At 42.7% G+C, this 25,661-nt stretch overlaps 1 protein-coding gene across 3 annotated transcripts in view; it reads left to right on the forward strand.

The window, feature by feature from the left end:
* LOC115174732 (protein cornichon homolog 3) overlaps positions 1 to 25,243 on the forward strand; it is a 53,474-nt gene extending 28,231 nt beyond the window's left edge. The window contains exons 4-7 of one of the 3 annotated variants that reach the window (XM_029733544.1): positions 11,717 to 11,829; positions 20,651 to 20,794; positions 21,367 to 21,395; positions 23,753 to 25,243. In XM_029733544.1, coding sequence (XP_029589404.1) covers positions 11,717 to 11,829; positions 20,651 to 20,794; positions 21,367 to 21,395; positions 23,753 to 23,772 — 306 coding nt within the window. In that variant the 3' untranslated portion in view covers positions 23,773 to 25,243. Of the gene's footprint in view, positions 1 to 11,716; positions 11,830 to 20,650; positions 20,795 to 21,366; positions 23,191 to 23,752 lie in introns of those variants that run through there. The other 2 variants (XM_029733545.1, XM_029733543.1) reach the window with 2 other exon arrangements.
* The last annotated feature ends 418 nt before the right edge of the window (positions 25,244 to 25,661 follow it).

The raw sequence follows: 25,661 nt of genomic DNA on the forward strand, positions 1-25,661 counted from the left end.
TCTCAGAGGAATACGTCTATTTTAAAGAGAAAATATGTATAATTATTTGCTACTTTTAATTATTGTTGCTGTTGTAACGAGAGAGAGTACATGGAGAGAAGGAGCTCTTTTGATCTCTGGCGGCAGCAGAGGACATTTTACTGCTGCTCAAATGAGAGTGATATCCAGATTAGTCACAAACCCAAATGAGCGAGGCGGAGAACAATATTGCATACGTGATTGCATATGTGTTACAGGCGTTTCATATGATGGATGCCTGGAGAGGCCACTGGGTTTGCTGAACCAGATAAACTTCAGCTAGTTTCAACCCCTTTTCTGCTTCAAGTTAATTCAAGTCATGTAATTGATTCCTTTTTATAATGGACAAACTGCTACTGTATAATTATGAACTTCCTGTACCATAGCCATTAATGGCAGCAACACTTGGCACTGTCATGGCACTTGTAGAAAGATGGACTTTCTGGGTTGGTGCTATGGTTTCAGACAGTTAGTAAACCTTGTTAACTTTTTAGAACATTTGATCCTCTGGTTCCATTGTATTGTGAGTGTAGTGAAGGCTACATGCACTCCCCTCCATGTATTTGGACAGTGAAGCAATTATTTTACATTTGGCTCTGTACTCCAGCAATTTGGATTTGAAATAAAATGTGTCATATGAGCCGACAGTACAGAATGTCATCTTTTATTTTAGGGTATTTTCACATACATATCTGTTTTACCATTTAGAAATGAAGGCACTTTATGTATCTAGTCCCCCCATTTGAAGAAGTCAATAGATATTTGGACAAATGCACTTATAGTTTATTAAAGTATTCAAAAAGTGTTGTATTTGGTCCCATATTCATAGCATGCAATGATTACATCAAGCTTGTGACTCTACAAACTCATTGAATGCATTTACAGTTTGTTTTGGTGATGTTTCTGAACACGTCTAAATGAATCCTGATTATGCCATGATTAAGACAAATCATGAATGAATCATGAATAATGGTGAGTGAGAACATCTACAACATAACATGCTAACCTCTCACCATTACTAATAACAGGGGAGGTCAGCATTTTTGGGAGGGTATGATCTTTGTGCCTCTGTAAATTTCCCATTCATCTCATCGATGAGTCCATGTACCTTGGGGAGGTCAACTGGCTGGTGGCCTAGTGCAGTCACAATAACCTGAAACTCATCACAGAAAAAATCCTGGATATGGTGGTTGACTTCCGGAAACACCCTGCACCATCTCTCCCCCTCGAGATTGATGGCTCTGCTGTTGGTACGGCTGAATCATTCAAATTCCTGAGGACCATCATCTCCCACAGTATCAAGTGGGAGGACAACATCACATCGGTCACCAAGAAAGCACACCAGAATATATTACTTTGTAGAGTCACAAGTTTGATTTAGTCATTGAGTGCTAGGAATATGGGAACAAATACTAAATGTTTGACTACTTTAATACACTGTAATTGAATTTTTCCAAATACTTCTGACTTCCTAAAATGGGTCGACTAGATACATAAAGTGCCTTAATTTCTAAACGGTAGAACATATATGTATGAAAACAACCTTCTGTACTGTTGCCTCATATGAAACATTTGATCTCCAATCCAAAAAGCTGGAGTATAAATTTTAGCTTCACTGTCCAAATACATATAGAGGGGAGTGCATGTCATAAGGAGCCTTTGTAGTATTGAGGGCTGTATAATCACTGTTAAGTGGTGTTAATTGGCCGTTGCAAGCGACTTGACATCAAGCGGCAGAGAAGGAGTGAAGGACTGTTGATCAGAGAGAGAGAGAGGAAGAATGGAGGGAGTGGAGTAGAGGAGAGTGGGCTATAGCTCTGTATATCACCAGAGTGGAGTAGAGGAGAGTGGGCTATAGCTCTGTATATCACCAGAGTGGAGTAGAGGAGAGTGGGCTATAGATCTGTATATCACCAGAGTGGAGTAGAGGAGAGTGAGCTATAGCTCTGTATATCACCAGAGTGGAGTAGAGGAGAGTGAGCTATAGCTCTGTATATCACGAGAGTGGAGTAGAGGAGAGTGAGCTATAGCTCTGTATATCACCAGAGTGGAGTAGAGGAGAGTGGGCTATAGATCTGTATATCACCAGAGTGGAGTAGAGGAGAGTGGGCTATAGCTCTGTATATCACCAGAGTGGAGTAGAGGAGAGTGGGCTATAGCTCTGTATATCACCAGAGTGGAGTAGAGGAGAGTGGGCTATAGCTCTGTATATCACCAGAGTGGAGTAGAGGAGAGTGGGCTATAGATCTGTATATCACCAGAGTGGAGTAGAGGAGAGTGGGCTATAGCTCTGTATATCACCAGAGTGGAGTAGAGGAGAGTGGGCTATAGCTCTGTATATCACCAGAGTGGAGTAGAGGAGAGTGGGCTATAGATCTGTATATCACCAGAGTGGAGTAGAGGAGAGTGGGCTATAGATCTGTATATCACCAGAGTGGAGTAGAGGAGAGTGGGCTATAGCTCTGTATATCACCAGAGTGGAGCAGAGGAGAGTGGGCTATAGCTCTGTATATCACCAGAGTGGAGTAGAGGAGAGTGGGCTATAGCTCTGTATATCACCAGAGTGGAGTAGAGGAGAGTGGGCTATAGATCTGTATATCACCAGAGTGGAGTAGAGGAGAGTGGGCTATAGATCTGTATATCACCAGAGTGGAGTAGAGGAGAGTGGGCTATAGCTCTGTATATCACCAGAGTGGAGTAGAGGAGAGTGGGCTATAGATCTGTATATCACCAGAGTGGAGTAGAGGAGAGTGGGCTATAGATCTGTATATCACCAGAGTGGAGTAGAGGAGAGTGGGCTATAGCTCTGTATATCACCAGAGTGGAGTAGAGGAGAGTGGGCCTTAGCTCTGTATATCACCAGAGTGGAGTAGAGGAGAGTGGGCTATAGCTCTGTATATCACCAGAGTGGAGTAGAGGAGAGTGGGCTATAGATCTGTATATCACCAGAGTGGAGTAGAGGAGAGTGGGCTATAGCTCTGTATATCACCAGAGTGGAGTAGAGGAGAGTGGGCTATAGCTCTGTATATCACCAGAGTGGAGTAGAGGAGAGTGGGCTATAGCTCTGTATATCACCAGAATGGAGTAGAGGAGAGTGGGCTATAGCTCTGTATATCACCAGAATGGAGCAGAGGAGAGTGGGCTATAGCTCTGTATATCACCAGAGTGGAGTAGAGGAGAGTGGGCTATAGCTCTGTATATCACCAGAGTGGAGTAGAGGAGAGTGGGCTATAGCTCTGTATATCACCAGAGTGGAGTAGAGGAGAGTGGGCTATAGCTCTGTATATCACCAGAGTGGAGTAGAGGAGAGTGGGCTATAGCTCTGTATATCACCAGAGTGGAGTAGAGGAGAGTGGGCTATAGCTCTGTATATCACCAGAGTGGAATAGAGGAGAGTGGGCTATAGCTCTGTATATCACCAGAGTGGAGTAGAGGAGAGTGGGCTATAGCTCTGTATAACACCAGAATGGAGCAGAGTAGTGCGAGTCGCTCTGCAGCAGCGGCCCTCTGTCATTAGCTCTGTGTGCTGTAGAGAGCCTGCCTTCAAGTGTTGCTCTGCTCTCCCTCCCAGGGAGCTGCCTCAAATCACACTTGAAAAGCACTTTGACACTCCAGCCTCTTTGAACTGTGGCTGAGTTGGACCCTCGCAGGAGTCCGCTCTAATTGGCCTACAGGTTGAACCCTGCCTCGCTACCGGCTAGTGTGTGTGTGTATGTGTGCCCTGGGGTGTTCAGATGTGGAAGACAGAGAGGGAGGAACCCTTCAGGGCTCAGAGCCCAGAGACAGATCCCCTCGTCATTAGACCTACAGTATCATGTGTTGCTCCATGTGCCTCGCAACCAAACCCTTTGTCTTCCATCATGTCACTGTTTTAGTCACGGTTGGTGTGATGACTGCTACTGATGTATGTGCTCACAATGTATTTTAGGTTGTAGGTTGAATTTAGTTATACAGAAGCCTGGTACATTAGCATGGGAGTGGTTCATAATGTTTGTCTGCATTCAGCAGGAGTTTAGCCAGCGACAGCGAGGGTAGGATTGGGACTTGATGGATGGGGGCTGAGAATAAGCGGGGGTAATAAAAAGTTTAGCGTGACTATTTGTATTTTAATGAAGCATGGCGAAGTGTCGCGTTTATATATAGATCTGTTTGAGCAGCGGTTTCTCCATCACCTGCTGTTAAGGAGCTTCTCCACTGTGCTCCAATGTGTTTTTATGTTATTAGGGAGTATGCAGCACTGTGAATAATGTATAATAGAGCCAATGCACATCGTGTACAAGTCCAGGTGTTTCAGACAAGGCTCCAGTTGTGCCTTTAGCTTGTTAAATATACATGAACGTGTGGAGGGCTTCACATCAAATCAAATCACATTTTATTTGTCACATACGCCGAATACAACAGGTGTACACCTTTACAGTGAAATGCTTACTTACAAGCCCTAACCAACAATGCAGCTGAAACATTTTCCAAAATAAAAGAATACCTAAAAACGACATAAGAATAAGAAATAAAAGTAACAAATAATTAAAGAGCAGCAGTAAAATAGCATTAGGGAATAGCATTAAGCCTACATACAGTAGTTTAACTCGGCCGGTGCATCTCTCCTTCTGCTTCTCTGAAAGCTTTTTTTCTTTTTAAATCGTTACATATTTTAGAGTTTTCAACAGGGTACATCTGTGGCGCTAAGGAGCACAAATCCTGGTATTGTTGGTATTGCCTAGGATAAAACCTTCTGTATGAGTCAAACATAATAACCTAAAACCCCTTTCCGTGTGTTTACACAAACACAGAGCTGGAAACAGGGCTTACACCGTGAGCATTTAGGACTCAAGACATTGTATTTATCAGCACTGGGGTGGCAATCGCACTGAATTTCAGGTTGACTACGCACATGAATACAACTACTAATCCTGTTGTATTACCGTATGGATATCCTAAGTCTTCCACCACTATGTGCCAATATAATCAATGGGATACGCTTATGACTAACACACCTGACTCGTACCATAATCATATCCACAAAGTTCTATAAAAACTATTCAGAGCAGACACAATTTAAACTAAGGCTTTCATTTTTGACTTGACGCATTAACGTTTATTGGGTAGGCTCCTAGCGTCCTCCAAATGTTTTATTTCACACAGCGTTCATTTCACCACAAGAAAAGATGACGCTGACTTTTTGGGGAGAGAGACACTGTATGTGGCCCAGCTAGTGCTAATGACTACTCTGTAATCTCGGTACTCACTCTTTGTCAGACTCTAACCATGTTTGGAGCTCCACTCTGATGACTAATAGCTGCTGATGCTGGATTCATTATAGTGACTGATGGCAGTTTGCCACCATGTGTTTGACCCCACTCACTCAATTTGAAAAGCTTATGTACAGTAATGCTATCAAACACATGACATGGCACAAGATCAGTGAGTAACATTTATGATAATTGCCCATGTATATTTGCTCCCTAGTGGCGCTGCGGTCTAAGGCATTGCATCTCAGGGCTAGAGGCATCACTACAGACCCTGGTTTGATTCCAGACTGTATCACAACCGGACGTGATTGGGAGTCCCATAGGGCAGCGCACAATTGGCCCAGCGGGTAAGGGTTTGGCCGGGGTAGGCCGTCATTGTAAATAAGAATTTGTTCCTAGTTAAATAAAGATTAAAATTTTTACAAAAAAAACATTTACAGGCTAGCCAGTTGCTCAATGACATTGTGAAGCCCTGTGGGTAATTGTTTGGAGCTGTCTATGATTGCCATATTTTACTGAGTTACAGCTCATATAAGGAAATCATATGACTGTGAATACAGATATGCATATGTTAGTCACAGACACCTATAAAAATAAAAGTAGGGGTGTGGAAAACCAGTCAGTATCTGATGTGAACACCATTTGCCTCAAGAAGCGCGACACATTTCTTCAGATGATCAGGCTGTTGGTTGTGGCCTGTGGAATGTTGTCCCACTCATCTTTAATGACTGTGCGAAGTAGTTGGATATTGGTAGGAACTGGAACACACTGTGGTACACGTCGATCCAGAGCATCCCAAACTTGCTCAATGGGTGACATGTCATGTGAGTATGCAGGCCATTGAAGAACTGGGATATTTTCAGCTTCCAGGAATTGTGTGCAGATCCTTGCGATATGGGGCCTTGCATTATCATGCTGAAACATGAGGTAATGGTGGCGGATGAATGGCACGACAATAGGCCTCATGATCTCATTTTTTTTTTCACCTTTATTTAACCAGGGAGGCTAGTTGAAAATAAGTTCTCATTTGCAACTGCGACCTGGCTAAGATAAAGCATAGCAATTCGACACATACAACAACACAGAGTTACACATGGAATAAACAAAACATACAGTCAATAATACAGTAGAAAAAAAAGAAAAAAAAAGGCTATATACAGTGAGTGCAAATGAGGTAAGATAAGGGAGATAAGGCAATAAATAGGCGATGGTGGCGAAGTAATTACAATATAGCAATTAAACACTGGAGTGGTAGATGTGCAGAAGATAAATGTGCAAGTAGAGATACTGGGGTGCAAAGGAGCAAGATAAATAAAATACATACAGTATGGGGATGAGGTAGATAGATGGGCTATGTACAGGTGTAGTGATCTGTGAGCTGCTCTGACAGCTGGTGCTTAAAGCTAGTAAGGGAGATCTGAGTCTCCAGCTTCAGTGATTTTTGCAGTTCGTTCCAGTCATTGGCAGCAGAGAACTGGAAGGAAAGGTGACCAAAGGAGGAATTGGCTTTGGGGGTGACCAGTGAGATATACCTGCTGGAGTGCGTGCTACAAGTGGGTGCTGCTATGGTGACCAGTGAGCTGAGATAAGGCGGGGCTTTACCTAGCAGAGGCTTGTAGATAACCTGTAGCCAGTGGGTTTGGCGACGAGTATGAAGCGAGGGCCAACCAACGAGAGCGTACAGGTCTCAGTGGTGGGTAGTGTATGGGGCTTTGGTGACAAAACAGATGGCACTGTGATAGACTGCATCCAATTTGTTGAGTAGAGTGTTGGAGGCTATTTTATAGATGACGTTGCCGAAGTCGAGGATCGGTAGGATGGTCAGTTTTACGAGGGTATGTTTGGCAGCATGAGTGAAAGATGCTTTGTTGTGATATAGGAAGCCAATTCTAGATTTAATTTTGGATTGGAGATGCTTAATGTGAGTCTAGAAGGAGAGTTTACAGTCTAACCAGACAGCTAGGTATTTGTAGTTGTCCACGTATTCTAAGTCAAAGCCGTCCAGAGTAGTGATGCTGGACGGCGGGCAGGTGCGGGCAGTGATCGATTGAATAGCATGCATTTAGTTGCATTCATCACAGTATCTCTGTGCATTCAAATTGCCATTGATAAAATGCAATTGTGTTCGTTTTCCGTAGCTTATGCCTGCCCATACCATAACCCCACCACCACCATGGGGCACTCTGTTCACAACATTGACATCAGCAAACCGCTCGCCCACACGAAGCCATACACGCTGTCTGCCATCTGCCCGGTACAGTTGAAGCCAGGATTCATCCGTGAAGAGCACACTTCTCCAGAGTGCCAGTGGCCATCAAAAGGGAGCATTTGCCCACTGAAATCGGTTATGATACAGTCAGGTCAAGACCCTAGTGAGGAAGACGAGCATGCAGATGAGCTTCCCTGAAACGGTTTCTGACAGTTTGTGCAGAAACTGTTTGGTTGTGCAAACCCACAGTTTCATCAGCTGTCCGGGTGGCTGGTCTCAGACGATTCTGCAGGTGAAGAAACCGGATGTGGAGGTTCTGGACTGGAGTGGTTACACGTGGTCTAAAATGACATTGGAGGTGGCTTATGGTAGAGAAATTAACATTCAATTTTCTGGCAACAGCTCTGGTGGACATTCCTGCAGTCAGCATGCCAATTGCATGCTCCCTCAAAACTTGAGACATCTTTGCCATTGTGTTGTGTGACAAAACTGCACATTTCAGTATGGCCTTTTATTGTACCCAGCACAAGGTGCACCTGTGTAATGATCATGTTTAATCAGCTTCTTGATATGCCACACCTGTCAGGTGGATGGATTATCTTGGCAAAGGGGAAATGCTGACAAACAGAGATGTAAATAAATGTATGCACAACATTTGCGAAAAATAAGCTTTTTGTGTGTATGGAAAATTCCTGGGATCTTTTATTTTAGGTCATGAAACCAACACTTTACATGTTGCGTTTATATTTTTGTTCAGTGTATAATTAGAGCTCTATTTTAACAAACCTAACACAATGGTAAATCTAAGCGCAGGCGGTAGCACTATAGGTTGAGGGGTGTGTCAGAAATATTTTTTCTATTTTCACTATTACAATTATCCGCACAATTGCTGCTGTTGGCTCGAAAGTGCTGGGTTTTGATGAATTAACAAGTTGTGAGTGTGTCGAGGCTTGGTCCATGGCGAAATATATACGGTTGCTGTAACGTGGGTCGTCTAAAGGAGACCAAGGTGCGGCGTGTGAAGTGCTCATATCTACTTTTAATGAATATATTTAAACAAAACGACCGACAACAGTTCCGTCAGGTGACATACACTAAACAGAAAACAACTACCCACAAAACCCAGGAAGAAAACCCCTACTTAAATATGATCTCTAATCAGAGGCAACGAGGATCAGCTGCCTCCAATTAGAAATCAACCCAAATAATCTCAACATAGAAATAGAAAAACTAGAACTTAAACATAGAACAACCCAAAACACCCCCTGTCACGCCCTAACCTACTCTACTATAGAAAATGACATCTTACTAGGGTCAGGACGTGACAGTACCCCCCCCCTCCCCCCCAAAGGTGCAGGCCCCGAATGCAACATAAACAAAACAACCACAAAACACAAAGGGAGGGTGACAAAAGTCTATGGTGGCTCAAATGCAGTCCACATAACCTCCAGCATAGGAGGCGGCTCCGATTCTGGGCGTACTCCCCGCTCCATCCGCTGATCCTTCTGCTTTATTACCACCTGACCGTGGATCGTCGTTGAAGGAACCGGACTGTAGATCATTGCTGGAGGCTCCGGGCTGCAGGCCGCCGCTGGAGGCTCCGGGCTGCAGGCCGCCGCTGGAGGCTCCGGGCTGCAGGCCGCCGCTGGAGGCTCCGGGCTGCAGGCCGCCGTTGGAGACTCCGGGCTGCAGACCGCCGTTGAAGATTCTGGACTGAGGAGTGTCGCTGGAGGCTCCGGACGGAAAAGCGTCGCCAGAGGCTCCGGACTGGGAGGCGTCATAATAGGTTCCGGACTAGTGACCGTTGCTGCTGGCTCCATGCCATGGATCATCTCTACAGGTTCCGCGCCAAGGATCATCACTGGAGGCTTCTTACCATGGATTATCTCTACAGGTGCCGGGCCATGGATTATTCCTACAGGCTTCGTGCCATGGTTCATCCCTACAGGCTCCAGACCATTTATAATCCCTCCAGGCTTCTTGACAAGGATTATTTCTTCAGGTTCCGGGCCATGGATTACCTCTTCAGGCTTCGTGCCATGGAATATCCCTACATGCTCCGGGCCATGGATCATCACTAGAGGCTTAGTGCCATGGATCATCTCTACAGGCGTCGGACCATCGATTATCACTGGAGGCTTTGTACGTGGAGCAGGAATTGGTCTCACCGGACTGGGGAGACGCACTGAGGACCGAGTGCTCAAAGCAGGCACCGGCCGTACTGGGTTATGGATGCTCACTGGAGGGAGAGTGCGAAGAACAGGCACAGGACGTACTGGATTCTGGAGGCGCACTGGAGGGAGAGCGTGAGGAGCAGGCACAGGACGTACCTTGCTATGGAGGCGCACTGGAGAGAGAGTGAGAGAGGCAGGCACATGCTCACCACAAAAAGCCCAGGGAATTGGCTCAGGTCCCAGTCCTGGCCCAGCCAAACTATCTGTGTGCCCCCCCCAAAAAACAATTTGGGGCTGCCTCTCGTTCTTCCCAGGTAGGCTCCGATATCGCTCGATTACCTGGCCCCAAGTCCTGTCTCTCCTCTCAATCCACTCCTGATGTGACCAGGTGTCCATTTCTGCCCAGGCACGCCGCTTGATCCAATCATGGTGAGTAGTTCTGTAACGTGGGTCGTCTAAAGGAGACCAAGGTGCGGCGTGGGATGTGCTCATATCTACTTTTAATGAATATATTTAAACAAAACGACCGACAACAGTTCCATCAGGTGACATACACTAAACAGAAAACTACCCACAAAACCCAGGAAGAAAAACCCCTACTTAAATATGATCTCTAATCAGAGGCAACAAGGATCAGCTGCCTCCAATTAGAGATCAACCCAAACAATCCCAACATAGAAATGGAAAAACTAGAACTTAAACATAGAAATAGAAAATATAGAACAACCCAAAACACCCCCTGCCACACCCTGACCTACTCTACTATAGAAAATGACATCTTACTAGGGTCAGGATGTGACAGTTGCTTTCGTTTGTATATTTACTCTCTTTAATGTATTGCCTTTCAATCAACACCAATTTCAATGTTTGTCTGTATTAGTTTATCAAATGGCTTTCAGAAACAAAATAATCAAATATAGACCTATCCGATCTTTGCTAAATTTGCAGTCCACATTGTTCTAAGTTATTGAATGACTTCAGTAGCATTCACACTGATACAGGGGCTAGGCCTACTGTATATTGCATTATGGTTGAGCATGGACATGCCAAACATTGTCAATAAGCAAGATTAAATTCATTATTGATGGCCTAAAAAGAGAATGAATAATTCTAATCTAAACAAAACTAAACAACAACTTGTTTTAAATAAGCTATGTCACACTTACAGGCATATTCATTTCTCCCCGTGGGCATATAATATTAAAACAACTCAGACTATGGAGAATTTAATGGACATCCAAAACGGTACCTGCATGGCTAAAATAATGTGGGCCTGCCTACAATTCATAGATAAAAAGGGAATGTCAGCTCACTGTTTCACTCCTCTCAAACTTGATATTTTAATAAAGTTTTCGGGATTAAGATTTATTTCCAAGAAGCCTCAGAAGCCAAACTCTTTATTGACGGTCTTTTTGATTACTTCCAGATTGCATTGGGTCAACAAGAAAAGCCCTCATTGAGATGAGGGGAGGCTATGCTTGGTTGTATGTTTCTAAATACGAAGTATGCAGGCTTCAAATCACATTTGGCTGCTCTTCTTGTTAATGTTTTATTGTGTTATTTGTTTGTCTTTTTATTTCTATTTTCATGATTTATTTATTTTATTAACAACAAATCAATACAAAAAGTACATGGGGACATTAGGCTACTCTTGTTCCATGCACGTATGGGCAGTGTGTGCCATGGCTGGATAGGCTGCGTTTCCGCTGTCCAAATTCATGCCATAACCAACTGCGTTACCGCTAAAACCAGCTTTTGGTTGGTCTTAATTATCCATCAGCGCTGCCTGAAATTAGCACTTCGGATCATGTTTTTAAGACAGGTAAACAGCCGAACCTGGCGTTAGGGCTGGAAAATGCGAGTGCCCCAGTTTTTGCATGACGAACTGTGTTAGACACAAGCGCCGCCTTAACGCCATGTCAAATTGTGATGAATAATCTGTGAATGAGAAGATTTGATGGGAAATGACCTCTCTCAAGAGCGTTTCACTTTCCCTCTTACCACCCCCTTCACTCCCCCCTCTCTTCCGTTCTCTCTCCTTCCCTCCCTCCTTCTCTCCCTGCCAGTTGGTGCTTCCAGAGTATTCTATCCATGGGCTGTTCTGTATCATGTTCCTGTGTGCCCAGGAGTGGCTGACAGTAGGCCTCAACATCCCTCTGTTCTTCTACAACACATGGAGGTAACTATCGAAGCTGGACTAGTCTTTTCTTGTCTTTCTTTCATTTTGTAAGATGTCATTAATTCAGTATGGTGCCCAGAAGATAAGCACTTATTTATGTATGTATGTATTATATTATGTATGTATTACATTATGTATGAATTATATTATATTATGTATGTATTATATTATGTTATAAAGTGCATATATTATATTATGTATGTATTATATTATATGATGTATGTACAGTGGGGGAAAAAAGTATTTGATCCCCTGCTGATTTTGTTCGTTTGCCCACTGACAAAGAAAGGATCAGTCTATAATTTTAATGGTAGGTTTATTTGAACAGTGAGAGACAGAATAACAACAAAAATATCCAGAAAAGCACATGTCAAAAATGTTATAAATTGATTTGCATTTTAATGAGGGAAATAAGTATTTGACCCCCTCTCAATCAAAAAGATTTCTGGCTCCCAGGTGTCTTTTATACAGGTAACGAGCTGAGATTAGGAGCAGCTTGTTACCTGTAAAAAAAGACACCTGTCCACAGAAGCAATCAATCAATCAGCTTCCAAACTCTCCACCATGGCCAAGACCAAAAAGCTCTCCAAGGATGTCAGGGACAAGATTGTAGACCTACACAAGGCTGGAATGGGCTACAAGACCATCGCCAAGCAGCTTGGTGAGAAGGTGACAACATTTGGTGCGATTATTCGCAAATGGAAGAATCACAAAAGAACTGTCCCTCGGCCTGGGGCTCCATGCAAGATCTCACCTCGTGGAGTTGCAATGATCATCAGAACAGTGAGGAATCAGCCCAGAAGTACACGGGAGGATCTTGTCAATGATCTCAAGGCAGCTGGGACCATAGTCACCAAGAGGGACTGAAATCCTGCAGCGCCCGCAAGGTCCCCCTGCTCAAGAATACATATACATGCCCGTCTGAAGTTTGCCAATGAACATCTGAATGAGTCAGAGGACAACTGGTGAAAGTGTTGTGGTCAGATGAGACCAAAATGGAGCTCTTTGGCATCAACTCAACTCGCCGTGTTTGGAGGAGGAGGAATGCTGCCTATGACTCCAAGAACACCATCTCCACCGTCAAACATGGAGGTGGAAACATTATGCTTTGGGGGTGTTTTTCTGCTAAAGGGACAGGACAACTTCACCGCATCAAAGGGACGATGGACGGGGCCATGTACCGTCAAATCTTGGGTGAGAACCTCCTTCCCTCAGCCAGGGCATTGAAAATGGGTCGTGGATAGGTATTCCAGCATGACAATGACCCAAAACACACGGCCAAGGCAACAAAGGAGTGGCTCAAGAAGAAGCACATTAAGGTCCTGGAGTGGCCTAGCCAGTCTCCAGACCTTAATCCCATAGAAAATCTGTGGAGGGGGCTGAAGGTTCGAGTTGCCAAACGTCAGCCTCAATCTTAATGACTTGGAGAAGATCTGCAAAGAGGAGTGGGACAAAATCCCTCCTGAGATGTGTACAAACCTGGTGGCCAACTACAAGAAACGTCTGACCTCTGATTGCCAACAAGGGTTTTGCCACCAAGTACTAAGTCATGTTTTGCAGAGGGGTGAAATACTTATTTCCCTCATTAAAATGCAAATCAATTTATAACATTTTTGACATGCGTTTTTCTGGATTTTTTTGTTGTTATTCTGTCTCTCACTGTTCAAATAAACCTACCATTAAAATTATAGACTGATCATTTCTTTGTAAGTGGGCAAACGTACAAAATCAGCAGGGGATCAAATACTTTTTTCCCTCACTGTATTTAACGACTTGAGCATTTATAATTTGACAGACAGGCTGTCAGTGACTTTGGTTATGATGCACTGAAATCTCACCTTGAAAATTGGTCACCTGTCAAGGCTTCCTCCCATTAATATGTTGTTTTCTCCCTTCTTTGGGCTTGTTGTTGTTTCGTTATTTGATGTGAATCACTTGCAGAACTCTGTGATTGTTTTGCTCAGCCGGTTGAAGTTACGCAGCAGCACTCACTGTTTCATTAATTGCAGACTCTGCCAGATGCCCAGTGGCAACAGATGCTGTTTTCTCTACACATCTGAGGGGAGACAGGGAGAGGGGGGGGGGGAGAGAAATAGAGGCACAGAGACAAAGAGTGATGAAGAAATAGAGAGAGAGATACAGAGATATGGGGGAGGGTGACCCACAGCAGCTATAGATCTGTCCATTTCTGTTTTCCTTCCCAGTGAGCACAGCTTATGCCTGATGTCTTCAGCTCGTCCCTCTCCTCTCCATCAGCCCCCACTGGCTCTGCCTCTCTGCCAGCCTCTCCTCCCCACCTCCACATGCAGCAGGGGCTCAGTGACACACAGGATAGTAGAGAGGTTTAGAAGTAGGTTTAGCAGCAGCAACACAGTGGAATGGAGCACCACTACCTGTGTAGCGGAGATAATGTACATACTGTACATGCCGATGTAAAGCAGTGGCTACATTTCTGAGAAAGACGTCTCAGTTTAAGGCCAATTCCATAGCTTCATCAAAAGAGGAGGCTCATGGTTCTCACCCACTTCCATAGACTTCCGTCCGGAGGACGTACTCCAACTTATCAGAGCTCTTGCAGCATGAACTGACATGTTGTCCACCCAATCAAAGGATCAGAGAATGTATCTAGTACTGAAAGCATAAACTACAGCTAGCTAGCACTGCAGTGCATAAAATGTGGTGAGTAGCTAACTAAACGAGAGAGAAAAAAAATTGTTAAACAGTTTTGTACAAATTAATTTATTCCTAAATGAAGGAGAAGCAAGAGAGAAATAGAGAGAGATTTTGTAATTTTTTTTCTTCAGTTTCACTTACTTAGCTAGCAAATGCAGCTAGCTAGTTTAGCCTACTGAAACATCCTGCTCAAACAGCTATGACTATGCAACACAACACTGGAACTCTTCCAAGTCAAGGCAAGCTTTTGGTTTGACTAATTTATTGCCACCAGGGCCCGCCGGTGTAACTGCTTACTGTACACTGTAACGTTACTGCATGATTGTAGTGGGTTTACTAACGCGTTAGTTCTCTTAGCTATGCTGACTATGACATTACTTTAGCTAATATGGTGACAACGATGTAGGCTATGTGTAGCGGTTTGCCTTGGAAAGGTTTTATCACCTGGTCACAAACAGCTGATGTGTTGTGCATTGAAGTCCACAAGTGAAGGGAAGAGGTGAAAGGAGGAGAGCGCATAACGTAGATGCAAGAAGGAATACAACATGGCTGTGAAGGAATACAACGGGGTGTATTCAATCTTTCCGATTCTGTTGAAAAATGTTTCACAAACAGAAGCAAACAAAACAAAACGGGGATAAACATACCTGAATTTATCCAATAGAAACTCTCGTTTGCAACTGTTGGACTAATGATTACACCCACTATCAGCTAGATGCAGACAACAATGTGCAAGGCGGTATTGATTTCACTGTCTGTCCATGTGTCACTGTCTGTCACATCAAATTTGTCTTTCGACCTGTGTGCACCTACGTTGTAAACTTTCATTCATAGGCATGATGGGTACAGGCAAAATGTGAGTATCATGTAGTAGCCTAAACCTATCGCTGTTACATTGAGCTGGGTGATTGGAATATGAATGACAGTCATCCAATATGATGTAATAGAAATAAGGCCATGCTCATGAAAAAAAGATTGTCATCCCTAATCTGAAACGGCACTGACCTCCACTGTTCTAAATGGTACCAGATAGGGGTTATTAAGCTTGTAACCATAACGGAACTCTTTTTTGGTGCTATTGAAGGTTCAATAAAGAACCATGCTCATAAGGTTCTAAATGGAACCTGTATGTTGCTATAAAGAACCCTTTCCTAAGGTTCTATAAAGAACCATACCATTTTCTTTCTATATAGCACCAAAAATGGTTCCGCTATGGTTACAACCTTATTTGGGGCTATATAGAACAATTATTTATGGTTCTTTATATAACCTTTATGGAGAAGGGTTCAATAAATAACCTTTCTCAATCTTAAAGGTTCTTTGTAGATTATTTTGAAGAACCACACAGGGTTTTCTATTCTGGTCAGCCATATTATATTGTTAACATTTAATTCTTATTATTGTCTTCATTGACAAGTTGAATCAAGTGAGCTATCTCTGGAACAGCTGGGGGTCCCTGAGGAGAGAACCACTGACTGATTTAGTCAACTGTTCTCAATTGACACAAGGCTATACATGAGTCTTTCACAAGACACCGTCACTGGCCATAGTCGTATATCATTATCACTTGTAGACTTCGGTGCACAACACAACAACTGTCTGTGACCAGGCGAAGAAAAAAAAAACTTTATACCTTAACCGCAACACACAACCTACATCGTTGTCACCATATTAGCTAACGTCATAGTCAACATAGCTACAAGAACTAACGCGTTAGTAAACCCACAATCCAATCCATGTGTACAATCACACAGTAGTGTACAGCAAGCAGTTTAGCAGTTACACCGGCGGCCCCCGGTGGCAATACATTTATAAAACCGAAAGCTTACCTTGAATTGGAAGTGTTGGATAGCCTTAGCCAGCTAGCTAACATACATATCATTCCTCTCTTTTTGAGTCAGGATGTTGAGCAGGCAAAATGATCTAGTGTAAGTGAAAGTTAAAAAAACAAACATTTTTGACAAACTTTTTGAGTCAGCTACTCACCATATTTTATTCACGGCAGTGCTAGCTAGCTGTAGTTTATGATTTCAGTACGAGATTAATTGTCTAATCCTTTGATTGGATGGACAACATGTCAGTTCATGCTGCAAGGCAGACGTCCTCCGGAAGTCGTCATAATTACTGTGTAAGTCTAAGGAAGGGGGCGAGAACCATGGTTTTGTATAGGTTTTGTATTGAAGTCAATGTACCCAGATGAGGACAGAAGCTAGCTGTCCTCCGGCTACACCATGGTGCTACCCTACAGAGTGCTTTTGAGACTACTGTAGATCTTTAGTGCAAAACAGTGTTTAAATCAGTTATTTGGTGATGCAAATATATTTACTATAGTTCTAAGAAGGATAACTTTCTAATGTTTCACGATTTTTATTTTATTAAATTCACTGAGTAGGATAGTCCTCCCCTTTCTCCTCTGAGGAGACTCAAGTGTAATATACAGTATAATATGTAACAGGATAACACAACACATTAGTGGAATGACACATTCACTCGCTTGTCACGGTTGTCGTAGGGTTGAGACCAAGACGCAGCGGGAAAATGTACACTCATCTTCTTTTATTTATGTGAAGAAGGAAAAACACCAAAAACGTATACAAAACACAAAACGAACTTGACAGTCTTGTCATGCACACATAGCTAAACAAGAACAATCTCCCACAAAATACTAACACAAACACATACCTATTTATAGGACCCTCAATCAGAGGCAACTAGACAACACCTGCCTCCAATTGAGAGTCCAACCCCCAATTAACTAAACATAGAAAACCAAATGACTAGACTAAACATAGAAATACATTAACATAGAACAGTGCCCAAAACCCGGAATAATAAATCAAACACCCAACTACTAACACAACCAGCCCGAACCACATAAAACAAATACCCCCTGTCACGTCCTGACCAAACTACAATAACAAATAACCCCTATTACTGGTCAGGACGTGACATCACTGTTGCGCAAAAAGAGCTGTAAGCAAACCACACCCCAAAATATTGTAATGAGCTGCCTCCCCTACATTTTAAAAGAGCAAATAAACATTTTGTGAACTGTAAAGAACCATTGAAGAGCTCAAAGGTTTCTTTGGGTCATTATGGATCCCCATAGAACCATCACCCTTCCAAAAGAACCTTGAGGAATCTTCTTTTTTTGTGTGTGTACAGTAGAAGGGATCCCACTCTCTCTGTGTTTTGAGCTGAACTCATCCTTTAGCACACATACTGTACAGACAGCTGCTCCTTATCCCCCACCATGACCCCCTCACTGTCACAGAGAGGGATGTCTTTCTCTACAAACCTCCATGTGGGTCCCTCTCTCTGTGCCTGTAGCTCACGCTACCTCAGGTGCTGTGGAGCCCCACAACCTATCAGGTGGAGTCAATCAGTGTGTTGTAGAAATATAGGCCACCCCACAGCAATGAGTTACGGTCTGCTGTGAAATAGGGCACTACTGTCTCAGGTGGTGCTTGTCCTAACAGTAGAGGTACTATATGATGCAGATGTGTTAGTGGAGTGACTTACCAGGTGGTAGTAGTAGTGGTAGTGGGTTGAGATTCAGGTTCAGCTGGGTTTTTCAGGTGTTACAAGGTGCATGAGTAGAAATGGAATGGGCAGAATGGTTCTGATTTTGTATTATTTATTTTTGACTAACCTTTATTTTATCAGGTACATTAAACTGTCTGGCAAGGCATTCTCTCACACATTCTCATTAACAGCAATCTTGTTCTACATGAATTTCAAAAGCCCTGTCACAATTTATTTAATAGTCTGTCTAGTACAAACGACTTATAAACCATTACTGAATAGTTTGTTAGTCATTAGCAAACTATTGGTAAATCATTATAAACCATGTGCTCATGTATCTATTAACATAATTAAATGCATGTACAGTGCCTTGCAAAAGTATTCAGCCCCTTGGTGTTTTTCCTATTTTGTTGCATTACAACCTGTAATTTAAATGGATTTTTATTTGGATTTCATGAAATGGACATACACAAAATAGTCCAAATTGGTGAAGTGAAAAAAAATAAACAAGTAATTTTTAATTATTTTATTTTTTAAATAGGGAAGGTGGTGCGTGCATATGTATTCACCCCTTTGCTATGAAGCCCCTAAATAAAATCTGGTGCAACCAATTACCTTCAGAAGTCACATAATTAGTTAAATGAAATCCACCTGTGTGCAATCTAAGTGTCACATGATCTGTCACATGATCTCAGCATATATACATCTGTTCTGAAAGGCCCCAGAGTCTGCAACACCACTAAGCAAGGGGCACCACCAAGCAAGCGACACTATGAAGACCAATGCGCTCTCCAAACAGGTCAGGGACAAAGTTGTGGAGAAGTACAGATCAGGGTTGGGTTATAAAAAAATATCAGAAACTTTGAACATCCCACGGAGAACCATTAAATCCATTATTAAAAAATGGAAAGAATATGGCACCACAACAAACCTGCCAAGGGAGGGCCGCCCACCAAAACTCACGAACCAGGCAAGGAGGGCATTAATCAGAGAGGCAACAAAGAGACCAAAGATAACCCTGAAGGAGCTGCAAAGCTCCACAGCGGAGATTGGAGTATCTGTCTATAGGACCACTTTAAGCCATACACTCCACAGAGCTGGGCTTTACGGACGAGTGGCCAGAACAAAATAAGCAAACATGTTTGGTGTTTGCCCAAAGGCATGTGGGAGACTCCCCAAACATATGGAAGTAGGTACTCTGGTCAGATGAGACAAAAAATGTAGCTTTTGGCCATCAAGGAAAACGTAATGTCTGGCACAAACCCAACACCTCTCATCACCCCGAGAACACCATCCCCACAGTGAAGCATGGTGATGCCAGCATCATGCTGTGGGGATGTTTTTCATCAGCAGGGACTGGGAAACTGGTCAGAATTGAAGGAATGCTGGATGGCGCTAAATACAGGGAAATTCTTGAAGGAAACCTGTTTCAGTCTTCCAGAGATTTGAGACTGGGATGGAGGATCACCTTCCAGCAGGTCAATGACCCTAAGCATACTGCTAAATCAACACTCGAGTGGTTTAAGGGAAACATTTAAATGTATTGAAATGGCCTAGTCAAAGCCTAGACCACAATCCAATTGAGAATCTGTGGTATGACTTAAAGATTGCTGTACACCAGAGGAACCCAACCAACTTGAAGGAGCTGGAGCAGTTTTGCCTTGGAGAATGGGCCAAAATCCCAGTGGCTACATGTGCCAAGTGTCACGACTTCTGCCGAAGTCGGTCCCTCTCTTTGTTCGGGTGGTGTTCGGCGGTCGACGTCAACGGCTTTCTAGCCATCGCCGATCCACTTTTCATTTTCCATTTGTTTTGTCTTTGTTTTCTATACACCTGGTTTCTATTCCCCAATTACATGTTCATTATTTAACCCTCTGTTTCCCCCATGTTTGTGTGCGTGTTTGATTTATTGTGAAAGCTGTGTCTGCCGGCTGGTATTATTGTTGCCGGGTTTTGTTATTATGCCCGTTCATTTCGTGGTACCGGTATGTTTCCCGCACCATAGTATTGTGTTTATACTGGTGTTATCTTGTATTAAATACCTTGTCCACACATCTCAGCTCTCCTGCGCCTGACTCCTTTCACCAGTTACCCACAGCCTTGTCACCAAGCTTATAGAGCCATACCCCAAGAGACTTGCAGCTGTAATTGCTACAAAAGGTGGCTCTACAAAGTATTGACTTTGGGGGGGTGAATAGTTATGCTGTAGTTATGTGAATAGTTACGCTCAAGTTTTCAGTTTTTTTTGTCTTATTTGTTGTTTGTTTCACAATATAAAATATTTCGCATCTTCAAAGTGGTAGGCATGTTGTATAAATCAAATGATACAAACCCCCAAAAAATACATTTTAATTCCAGGGTGTAAGGCAACAAAATAGAAAAAATTCCAAGCGGGGTGAATACTTTCGCAAGCCACTGTACCTACGTATATGCATAAACCATGCATTACAATTCCTACAACCTTTAATCATGTACAACTTAATCATACTAATCATGAACAGTCAGATGTTTCATGTGTCCCCCTACTCATCCTCCATCTCTCCATTCTTCCTTTCATCTTCCCCTCCGTCCCTCCGTCTCTACGGGTCAACTACCCCTCGTGTGTCGTGTCCCTATTCGGTAGGTACTTCCACAGCCCCACAGACACTAAGGAGCTCCTCTATGACCCAGCCTCGGTCATGAACGGGGACACACTCAAGTTCTGCCAAAAAGAGGCCTGGTGCAAGATGTCCTTCTTCGTCCTGTCCTTCTTCTACTATCTCTACTGGTGAGTGACAAATGCGCTTTCCACTGTGTTGTTTGGTAATGTGTTAAGGATACAGACAATGATCATCATTCACCTCAAAGTGACTATCAACTATATACAGTACATCTAGCCTAAGTAGAGTATAGTTGTTATTACTCTTGTACATTTTCCAGATGTTTAGTACAGGCTTTTACATGCTTTCACAAGCATGTTATGTGCATATTGTTTTGTATTGCTAGGTATTATTACTGCACTGTTGGAGCTAGAAGCACAAGCATTTCGCTGCACTTGCGATAACATCTGCAAATCTGTGTACGCAACCACTAAACATTTATTTGATTTGATTTGACCAGGGATGGGGTCAATTCCATTTCGGTTTAGCCAATTCAGGTAGTGATTGGGTAATTTTCAATTCCCGAACTAAAACGCATTAATAAAACATTTTCATAAACCCATTCATTTCATTGATTAAGTTGAAATGGAATGGACCCCACAGTCCCTGGAGTACTAGTGACCTCTCACCAGAGGCACAGGGGGTTTTTCCATTGACCAATCAGAAGTGTTGAATGTGACTCTCCTCCTCTCGCCTGTAGCGTGTACTGGACCGGACCTTCCTCTAGTAGTGAGTCTCTTCAGTGGGTTTGTCACCTCGTGATACTGACCCCCTCACTGCCCCACGGTGCCCTGCCCCCTGCACACCACCATACCACACCTGTGAATCTTTCCCTCTCTCTCTTTGTTTCTCTCTCTCTCCCCTCCTTTCTCCCTCTCATTCTCTGTTTCTCCTCACTCAGCGATACTGTAACACTAACGGACACAGCCTTTTCTGGAGAATGGGCCTCCTCAGGGAGATAACCTTTAACCCCTAACCTCTGACCTCCATTACTTCAGTCCCCCCTGACCTACTGGTGTTTGTCACAGTGGAGGTGGTCACTCTGGTGGAGTCCAATATGGAATCCAATATAACAACTGACCTCCATTGTTTAACCTTGATGAGATGTGCATTTTCCCCTGATGTTTAACCACTGCTATGGATGTTATGTAACGTTACTGTATATGAATGCTTCCCTCTTTGTCTAATAAGTACCACTCCTAAACTGTTCTCACCCACTTCTTCACTTGTCTTTGGCATGATCTCTAACCCTTCCTTGCACACACACACTTACACACAGACTCACGCTCGCTCTCTCGCACGCACACACACACACACACGCACATTTACTGTACACACACGCACACACACAGTCTGAAGCTATTGAGCATCAGCTGAATAATGCTCTCCCACTCACAGATTGATGGGAAATCAAAGATTGACTCTGGAGGCCTAATCCTCCCAATTACAATGGCCAGGTTTGCTTCGGTTCATTAGCCCAACAGCCGTTTAAATGTAATGGAACAAGAAATTATTACGTGGCTGTGATAAGGAAGCAGAGCTCCATATAAATGTTTATGACAAGCCCTCAGTGAGGAATATGCTATATTCGCCTGTGGAAGCCAAGCTACTGGGTGAATTGAAACAACCTCGATGACAGAGAGATGACAAGCTGACAGCAAGGACATATGTAGCATCTCTGTCTACCATGAATAGCAGTCTAAAGACATAATGTGATGTAATGAATTTTTTTTATGTTAATGCAGTAACGGTAACCTCTTGTCAAACTGAATGTAGATTCCAAGTACAGGGCTTGAAGTTTTTTTTACAGTACCAGTAAGTGGGAGATCCAGTAGCTAGAGAGTGTCTGTTCTACACATCTCATCAGCTGTTGTTCAGCTTGTTGTCTTACTGTTTGGTGCAGTGTTGAAGACCAGGCTTGGTCTTCATCAAGTGACCAGGTGATTAAACCAGTGTTTTTTCACCTAACAGCTGAGTAATAATGAAGATGTTTGTACGGTAGAATAGGCCCAGTGATCATCTGATGAGCTACAATTTGTAGATACAGGCTACTTATTAATCTAGCTACAGCTCTGAGGGGTGATGGAGCCTGGGCATTATGGAGGGCATGGTCTATCTAAGCTGCCTCTGGTTCCCCTGCGTATGACACCTCCAGGCCACCATACGTATTGTGCGTCCATTACATTAGGAAACATGGATATTGATAACCCAGACAGACAGGTGAGCTCAGGCTTCACCACAGCAGCAGGGATTAGTGTCTCGCTGGCCAGAGGACACCACATTTCTGAATTTGGGAGTAGCTAAGTGATCATGATTAGTTAAAGCAGTAAATAAGCTATTATGGTACAGTTAGCTAGGAAGCTGAATTATTTTAGAAGATGTTTATTTACCTAAGGCTAAGAACAAATGTTAAGTATTGGCATCTGGGAGATCTAGGCTTGTCTGAGCAGCTCACAAAATGTTATTAGGCTAACATGACTAATAGTTTGTAAAGAACAAAACTCTAGGGCTGTCCTTACTTTATTAAACCATCAAATCGTATATTTCATGAACAGTGTTGTCCACGCTAAGACATAGGCATACCTCTTAGTTCGAGCCCAGTTCTTCAAATTAATATTAAATATTTACATTTGGTTTATCGACAAGCTTAATCAAGCATAACTGCAGCGGCCTCACATCAATTTCTTGCTTATTTATTTGCTCGTGTTTTGAATAGGCAAAATGTTTATCCTTTGTGGTTGAGAAGGCTATATGCACAACATTAAAGGGCTCTTTTAATTGCAACTTCAAATAAAGAAACACAAACAAATATCAGTGAATCTGGCAGGCACCCAGGCATGGGTCCTAAAAAAGACACTACACACTACTATACCACACATGGATTAATCAGTTGTTTCTGAAACACTTTTAACACACACTTGAATGCTCCTTTCTTTTATTCATTCCAGTGGATCAGTTTATAATGGGATCATTTTTGGCACTGTTGATAGTTATTGTTGTTGTTTTTACTGTTTGGTCCAATCATGTACTGTAGTCTCAGTCATTGATTTGTTATCTTGTGTTTTTCCTCCTCTCTTGTCTTCCAGTATGGTCTACTCCTTGGTAACCTCATAACAGTAAAACTCTCAGTATTTGAGCCATCTTCCGGATATCAGAGACTGTTTTCTGGAATTCCAACTAGCTAGCACAAAAAACAACTTTGCAGCAAAAAATAGCACTTTGGGTCACAATTTTTCTGTTTCATCAGAAGGACAGTCGGTGGGTCTGGTCTGGGGGGAAGGGAAGAATTTCAGCTCCAGTCCCCATTGTCTCCTCAATGTATGTAAAGGGACATTACTGTTTACAGTTCTCTATAGTTCAAAAGTCCTTTATGAGTCACAGTGACCACCATATCTACTTTTGTCCGTCACTGCCCGGCTAATGTCTGTACTTACAGCCTGTCCTGTCCTGGAGAAGTACAGTAGCATCACCACTACCGTAGTAGGGTACACAGTAGTGTTTGCACAGTTTGTCTCAGGCACAGCACATAGAAACACAGCACAGCACAGTCGTGTTTGTCATCGGGACAAACAGGTCTTCTTCTACACCCATCTGCCCTTAGAGTCTCACCGATAGTAGCTTCTTCTTCACTGGTGGGAAGGGGAGATGACACATCCTGTACAGAGACATGGTGAACCTTCTGTTCAGGGACAAGGAAACCGGGTCAGCGAATGTTGCATTTTTACCTGCTGCAATACAATACATGGCCTGTGTGTTTATATACATTACATATGTGAATGGCTTTTGTGATGTGTGCATTTTGTGTATTCTTAACAAAATCCTTTCTAATGGAAATATGATCTACGAAGAATCATATACAAATGGAGTATTGTGTGATTCTCTGTGGTTATAGTGTTGTTATTTGGTAGAGAAATTAAAGCTTGTTTTTTAGAACTAGAAAAGCAGTAATTCTTTGCACAGTAGTGTACGCCTATATCATTTTTGTTGCCAAATATTTGCGATGTTTGGTTGTGTTTCAATACTCTATAGTCTACCCAAGTGAGCAAAGGTATCACTGTTTCCATAATGGACCGAATGTGGTACTTATTCATTCACTTAAATTATTCATAGTCATTTAAAATGAATTGTTTCCCTTCACACTTTGTCCAATATACTTTTCAGCAAATATAAGTGAATGGCATATCAGCCTCCACTGTAAGATGACTAATATATCAAATGAACGACACTGTTAATGTTCTAACTACCCCCTCTGTCATTACCATTAGCTAGCAGATGCTGCCAATAATGAAACAGTGTCTGAAAACAGCTATGGACTACAGAGCTTTTGGCAATGCTGTTTCATTTTATTGTCTTTCAGAGAATTCATTATACCAATGCTGTCGGTTTGCTGCATAGTTCGTAATCATGCATCTTTACGCAGAAGTTTTGCATTAACCTTTACTCAAGGACAAGACGGGAATGCCCATATTGTTGTTTTCTGATTTAAGAGCATTTTGTATGTTTACTGTGTATGTGTCAACCTAAGATGAATTTAGATAATTGTTTATGAAATAAAGTATGACTATTTTAAAATGTGACATCAGAAGCTTTCTCTTTTTGAAATGTAATGTGTTTATTTTTTTATTTATCTTTTCCTGTCATGGTGTAGGTTTTTGAAATGGATAAAGGACTATAACCTATTTATGCACACATGCATTTGTTGTTTCCTAATCTCAGCACCTAGAACTAAATATATCACCAGAGACAAGTTGTTTCCTAATCTCAGCACCTAGAACTGAATATATCACCAGAGACTAGTTGTTTCCTAATCTCAGCACCTAGAACTGAATATATCACCAGAGACTAGTTGTTTCCTAATCTCAGCACCTAGAACTGAATATATCACCAGAGACTAGTTGTTTCCTAATCTCAGCACCTAGAACTGAATATATCACCAGAGACTAGTTGTTTCCTGATAACAATATTTGATGCAGTGACACTGTCAGAGTCCTACAG

Source organism: Salmo trutta, chromosome 35, assembly GCF_901001165.1.
Source record: "Salmo trutta chromosome 35, fSalTru1.1, whole genome shotgun sequence".
Classification (NCBI taxonomy): Eukaryota; Metazoa; Chordata; class Actinopteri; order Salmoniformes; family Salmonidae; genus Salmo; species Salmo trutta.